The sequence below is a fragment of the Lytechinus variegatus genome, chromosome 8, assembly GCF_018143015.1.
Source record: "Lytechinus variegatus isolate NC3 chromosome 8, Lvar_3.0, whole genome shotgun sequence".
NCBI lineage: Eukaryota > Metazoa > Echinodermata > Echinoidea > Temnopleuroida > Toxopneustidae > Lytechinus > Lytechinus variegatus.
In genome coordinates, this window is record NC_054747.1 from 26,680,948 (window position 1) to 26,688,098 (window position 7,151).

The 7,151-nt window shown below is 37.8% G+C and overlaps 1 protein-coding gene across 1 annotated transcript; it reads left to right on the forward strand.

The window, feature by feature from the left end:
• The first annotated feature begins 1,635 nt into the window (after positions 1 to 1,635).
• Positions 1,636 to 6,895, forward strand: LOC121420258 (synaptogenesis protein syg-2-like). Its single transcript, XM_041614832.1, has 5 exons — positions 1,636 to 2,162; positions 2,541 to 2,867; positions 3,507 to 3,845; positions 4,103 to 4,411; positions 4,716 to 6,895. The coding sequence occupies exons 1-5, from the start codon at positions 1,757 to 1,759 to the stop codon at positions 4,877 to 4,879; spliced, it is 1,545 nt and encodes a 514-aa protein (XP_041470766.1). The 5' UTR covers positions 1,636 to 1,756; the 3' UTR covers positions 4,880 to 6,895.
• Positions 6,896 to 7,151: the final 256 nt, after the last annotated feature.

Consider the following 7,151-nt stretch of genomic DNA (forward strand, 5'->3'; position numbering starts at 1 on the left):
GTGGAATTCGCGAAATTAACCCTCGGGTTGAATGAGATCCTCGGCGTGTACTTGGGCCGTGACGATGCGAGTTAAGATTGGTGGGTGATCTCCGCTACGGTGAGTGACTTTGGTATGCAGGTCGGGTGAAGTGCTTCGTACCAGATCCTCGGTGACGTGGCTCTCGTTGCTTCCCGGTGAAAAAGCCCGAGGGGGGCGTTGCCCTTCCTTCGAATGCGGCGATCTTTCAGCAGGTCGGACCGGGGCAGTAGCGGGTCGGATGGACTGCTCAATAGCCGTTGCGGTCGAATAGAAAGCTGCAAGGTTGCCACGCCCATCTCGCCACTTCCCAGCTGAGAAGTGGTATCGTGTTCCAGCATGAAAAGCCCGTTGAACTTCTCTACCCCACTTTCTCTTCTCTTCTCTATCTAACTTCGTCAAATCATCAACAATATACATATTCACCTTCTCAAGCTTCTTTCTCTGTTGGGACACGATGTACTTCTTATCTTGGAAGGATAGCATTTTCACAAGTAGGTGACGTGGCATATTGTTTATTCCAGGTCCGTCTCTGTGAGCTCTTTCAATATTTGGATTATCCATTCCAAAATAATCTTTCAGAAAATCTCTCACGAGAAGCATTGGGTTTTCATTTTGACGTTGGGGCAAGCCAATTATTCGGAAATTGTTTCTCCTGGAGAAGCGTTCTAGTTTATTTTCTGTTATCTCTGCTCGTTGAAGTCGTTGTTCAATCACCTCGACTTATCATCCCATTTCTGCATTTTCTCCTCGATAGGTAGAGTTTTCTGCTCCAAAACGGTAGTCCGTTGGCTTTGGAATTCCAATGCTTCTTCGAAATTACTCAACATTGAACGTATGTCCAAAATGCCTTTCCTAACAAAAGTCTCAAAATCCGATCCATCCGCCTCAGTTTGTGTTTCCTTCGCCCCGGGCTTCTCTGGCGGGGCTCCGCTTCTAAGACCGTAAGGCATTATATTCAAATGTAAGCGTACCTATAGCATGCAAATCAAACGACCCGTCAAACCCACGTCTTACTCGCGCGACATCGCAGTAGCAATATTTTTTTTACTTTATTCAGATTTTGACAGGTATTTTTCTTTATTTTGAAAATCCCTCGAAAACATTTATTCAGATTTTGACAGGTATTTTTCTTTATTTTGAAAATCCCTCGAAAACAAACTGTATTTGGCTTTGGTCACAATATTTTTTTTGGGGCCTCTATGTCTTTGTAACTTGTCACAGTGACGAGACGATACAATCCTCATTTTACCTGAAATTTCAGCCACCCCAAATCAAACATCATCGCCCTTCATAGACCGAAGTCAGACGAAAACTTAAATTATCTTCGTTTCCTGCCAACTTGTTTTAAAACCGGTTAATGAAGAAAATAGTATTTGATTTGATCATTTGTAATAGTTTTTAATGCATTTCAACTTCATTGTATCGAATGACAATTTATTAAAGTTCCTGCTTTATTGCATTTGCCGATTAGAGCAACTTTTAAAACATTATCATGGAAAAAGAAATTCAATCAATGCAAGAGCAATCAATTATTTCTTCGTCTTTTACATGAAGCTTAATTGCTTTCATTTTCACTGTGACTGAAAAGGGTCAATCTATAGCTTGGCAGTCTATAATTCATCGAAAGTAAACTCCTCTTCCTGTTCATTTCAAATCTTGGGATAGCTCAAAAGGTAGTATACTGTTTAGATACATTCAGTAATAAAACATCTGGACTCGATATACGGGAAGCAGAATGAATTTCTCCGTTCATGTAATGGTCTTCATCATCTTCACAGTTTCTAAAGCATATGGTGTGAATGTGTCTACCTTACTGCAGAACTCGGATATTCTCCAGGTTATTGGTGAGAATATAACCCTTGTTTGCGCCTTCACACCTCCATCCAGACATCGCACGTTGTCTTGGCTGCACGTGGATAGCAATAGGCTGATCACAACCAGCGATGAGAGTGAGGGAATAGAACCTACACACGAGAAAGACATTTCGGATGAGTCCAAGTACAGTCTGGTGTCTGATTCTTCAAGCGGAAATCTGACAATACGTCATCTAGGAGTTGGTGACAGCGGCATATATCGTTGCTTGGTTGCCACGTATGTTGATACATTTTCAAGTTTAATTGAACTGAACGTACTGCCACCAGGTAAATATTGTGCAACATATTTTTACTTTTTTTTACTGATTTTCCAATTTCTTGAAAATGCTAATTAGTTTAAAAGAAATAATCGGTCTATCCGTATAGATCAAAAGAAATCAAAGAAATAGCACAACGTAATATTCCACAAACCATCGTAATATTCAGAATAAATTATCACGTCAATGCTGTCGAAGGTGGGTTCGTTATTACGCGCTTCGAGTCTCGCATATTGTTGCATGTAGAGTTTGAATCATCACTAAAAATAATAATTTAAAGAAAAAATATTTTTCCACGAAAATTCTGATTAAGTGACACTTTTTGGTAATGAACACTAATTTGTACATCTAGATTAACATTTCCATGAATATTCTCTTTAACATTCAGTCACAGCAAGTTCAGTGTTGATTAAAGACAACCGCTCTGACTACACTGATGGAGAATCAGTTACCCTTACACTTGGACGAACACACAACCTAACATGTACAGTACAAGGTGCTAGACCACCTCCAGAACTCGAGTGGCATAATCCTGAAGGAGTAGCGATTGGAATAGAAGATCAGATCAACACTGTTGAGGGTGATGCTTACACTTCTCGTAGAAGCATTTATATAACCCTGCATAGACACGATGATGAAATTTTTTTAACTTGTGTTGCATTACATCGGCAGCTAGATCGCAGTATCAGTTCAACTATTTATGTAGAAGTACAGGGTGAGTACGATTACCGTTAAAGGGCCTTCTCTCGGTCACACACGCACAATCGTTCACTCACACCCACACACACACCCTCTCTCACACACACATACATTATCCACTTATATTACCATGTGTTGACATTGTGGATATAAAATGAACATCCGGACTGTTTGACTACATATAACAAATTTATCCTGTTCAAATGACTGATGACTGCCTAAATGTTAGAAATGCGCGATAGTCTTTCACTGAGCTTCACTCTCTGTACGGCTAAAGTAACATGTAAAACACCTTTATTCTGCCAGAAGTAGAAATCGCACCTTTTCTTTGTGTCCTTGTATTACCACTAGCCGTAATCTTCTAGCATAACATAACTTAAAGTGTCAATGTTGTATATGGCTGTCTTACCATTCCACACTATTTTGACATACATGCCAACATAATTCAACAATAGAGGTAGAACAAAGCAGTACAGCAATTGTATGAATCAAAATGAATTTTATAAGTATAACAATGGAACAAGGAAAACAGATAGATTAACGTTTTCCATATGCATCCCTAAATTTCAGGGGAAAATAAAATAATGAAATTCAGTCCTACGGTGTGCGATTTCAAGTGGGTTAAAACTATTTTCCATTCTTGTGCCATTTCTAGTTTCCCCTACTGATCTGTTGCTTACATCTTCTAAGGAAATTACGATCTCCACGACTGGAACAAGAAGCGTGACTATCTCTGAAGACACAGTGACATCATTCATCTGCACAAGTGTAGGATCTCGGCCGACAGCAGTTATATCATGGTCTGTTGGGTTTGATGGAGACCCCGGAAGGACGACCTCTACGTCTAGAACAAACCAGGATGACCAAAGTTTGCGTGACACAGAGTCTTCGCTTCAGCTGAATCCAAAAAGGAGTCACCACCATCAATATCTTCGGTGTGTGGCTAATGCCGGTATGAACAAACGCCATACAGAGTTAATGGTCATGGTCAATGGTAGGTATCCGTAAATTTCTTAAACAATTCACACATTTTGTGCACATTAATATGTTAATAGTCAGCACGAAAAGCCTGTGACAATATTACCTTTGATAATTTGGTAGCACTTGCAAGACGTTTTGATACATCTGCAACATGGACGTATCACTTTCTATACAGATAATAATTGTTAATTTTTGGAAAGTAGAGATTGAACTGCAAGCATTCCTAACCAATCATTTCAGCGAACGTATTTTATCTTAACAATTCCCCAGGACCATCTGATCCTCCTATACTCGAGGGAACACAAAGCTTACAGGATGGTGTGTCATCTAATGTAACTTGTACAGCAAACAATGGTTACCCAGAACCAACCTTCCAGTGGTATCTTGGATCAAAGAACGTCACCAGCACATCTAAAAGACAGTCCTCCTTGAATACTTATAATCGATTTGATGCCAGAAGTGTTCTTACACTCGCCCCGACGAAAGATGATCATGGGAGATCTATAGTCTGTCTGGTTTCTCAACCGAACGATGTATCTATTAAGCCTCAGAATGTTAATAAAGTTCTTCATGTTCTTTGTAAGAACCCTTCGTAAAACTTGACCCATTCATTTTAAGATTGTTTCCGGATTTATAATTATTATTAAGCTAAACCCCTTTTGAATCTAGCAACAAACCTAACGGCCTCATTGTCTGAAAAAGATGACATTAATTATCATGTTGTATTTATTCATACATCTTAATTAGTGGTAACATTTGGAAAATGTATATTTTCTTTAAATGTGGTATCCGAAAGATTATTTCCAAATATCATTTTTGACTGGCCATGATGACCATGCGGTCTCGCATCGAACAAATCGCATTTATTTTTTTTATTTTGTAGATTCCCCTGTCATTGTGGACTACTCTATTCGTCGAGTATTCAATATTCTAGACAGCGTCGATGTCATTTTCACATGTAGATCAGATAGTAGACCAATAGCCTCAATAACTTGGTTCTCGAATGGTACTGAACTCAACAACAGCGCCCTTCATCAGATCCAATAGAGGATTCTAATTTACTGTTGACGTGTAAAACTGTTGGTTGATCCTTTTGAGTTGTTGGAATGATGGACCCAATCCTGTTTTTTTTCTGGAATAAAGTAAATCTATCAACGAACAAGAGAAACAGTTTTATGTGAAAATAGTTCAATCTGTATTCATTTAATTTAATAGATCACATCATATTAAAATGTATTTAATAAATAACAATTATTCTGAACTAATTGTCAGATCGTGAATACGACAAAATTATAAATACTTATATTGATATATATTTATATTATAGTGCATGATTAAAATTAATGACATCACTGTTCACAGAAATAACATGAAGGCCCGTTACTATAATTATAAAGAAGATGATTTTCGAAAAGGATGATGCAATGTAAATAAGATAAGCAAGTCGTCAGTCTTGTGAGTATATGCCGATTACTGCCAAAACGTCACATTATTTGCTTCTTGATTCGCCATGATATTACGACAGAGCACAAAACATTATTTTCAAAATATCACTCAACCTCAAGTTTCTAATCCTTAAAACTTAACAAAATTTTTCGCGTAAACATGCCATATTTTTTTTAACTAGGTGAAGGTAAGGTGCAACTTACAGGTTTTTCAAAGTATTGAAAATGTGCCTTCCGCATCATTCAAAAAGAATATGAATATATTTCATCTCGATTAATGAGCTACTGGCCTCTAAACAGACGTCACTTATTTCTGAACATGTATAACATGTAGTATGTTACTCTCTTGAACGTAGTCTACATACACAGCTGATCTACGGTAGATCTGAAATAAGCGAATCATTGTTCTTGATTTTTTTTGTTTCTATCTTTTTTGAGTTTGATCCTATAAGTGAAGTTAAGATATGCAAATGTTTGATGCTCTGCGCAACATTACAATACAAACATTACGGGTGGAAATACAGTTTCCGCGAGGTTTATTTAAGGCCCAGTCACATCTCGTTCCGTGCAAGACTTGCGGATGATTGCCCGCAGCTCACCCGCTAAATGTTTTGAGCATTTTAAAAACTTTTCTGCGTGCAAATCATACATGAGTGCGCTTCTGCGTGTGAGCTGCGTGCGAGATATTCTCAACGCAGGCGACCTGCGGGAAGCAAAACTAGTTACCCGCCAGTCTTACGCAAGGCTAGTGACTGGGCTTTTTGATATGCGCCATACTGTGCACGATCTTTTAGATGAGTGCTCAGTGTCAACCATCTAAAGTGACTTGCTGTGTTTTTTTTTTTACTGCTTTCGTTTTTTTAATACATCCCTTCTAGTTGGTGTTTATTCTCCGTCTTCCTCGTCGTTTGCATTATGCCTATACACAGAGAGTGCCTTGTACACTGCATTAATATGCACTTGCCGTGGGTCTGTAGATAGTTCCAATTGTTAAATTCGATTCGCGCCTTTTTTGAGGAAATATAACATATTTCCAGGTTGCATCAAATTCACTAACAATAATAAAATTCAAATCCATGCATCGTGATACAATATTTGAATGTCTTTCAATGCAAACGTGTTTTCTCAGTACCCATAGCATTGCAATAAAAAAGTTTTATACTTTCATGATTATTATTCACCATCTATGCACGGAACCTTATGTACCAGGTCTATACCAAGTATATGTCAGTCTTTACAATACAATTGTTGGCTCTTTATTTCAACTGTGGCCTATGTATACTTTGTAAATATCTAGTTGCTGTGATGTCACGATGTTTATTTCTCACATAGCTCGAATGATATATTCGCAAAAAAGTTGAATAAAGATAAAGAATATTGAAATCAAACCGCTCCATAATTTTCAGTCTGATGTGGTATATGAGTAGGGTTCATTTGACTCAATATTATGAAGCGATTGCGTGATAATATGTCAATTATTAATATTATTATTTATTTGACCAAATAATGATACAAAGAGCGATGACATTATACATGGTAAAAACAAACAATACAAAATGGAGCAGTGCTACATGCTGGTCAGGGGTGATAAAAGCATAATAAATAGATGTTGCTCGGAAGTATATCACTTCCCTCCCCCGCATGTAGCACTGCGTATAAATATCAACTTAGAAAACAAATAAAACATAACAAAACTTTAGGTACGGTTTACAACATAGAAAACATTATTTCGAACAAATTGTGAACAACCTTGATGATGATCTTTCTGCAGCTAACAAATGGTTAGCAAAAAATATATTGGGGTTGAATGCAGATGAATGCACGGGCTTTTGCTGGCTGGGAATATGCATCCTATTGCAAATATAGAGGTCACC

Coding starts and splice junctions, on each gene's coding strand:
- LOC121420258 (XM_041614832.1), top strand. CDS start 1,757: ATGAATTTCTCCGTTCATGTAATGGTCTTCATCATCTTCACAGTTTCT. Junction 2,868..3,506: donor TATTTATGTAGAAGTACAGG/GTGAGTACGATT, acceptor TGCCATTTCTAG/TTTCCCCTACTGATCTGTTG. Junction 3,846..4,102: donor GTTAATGGTCATGGTCAATG/GTAGGTATCCGT, acceptor ACAATTCCCCAG/GACCATCTGATCCTCCTATA.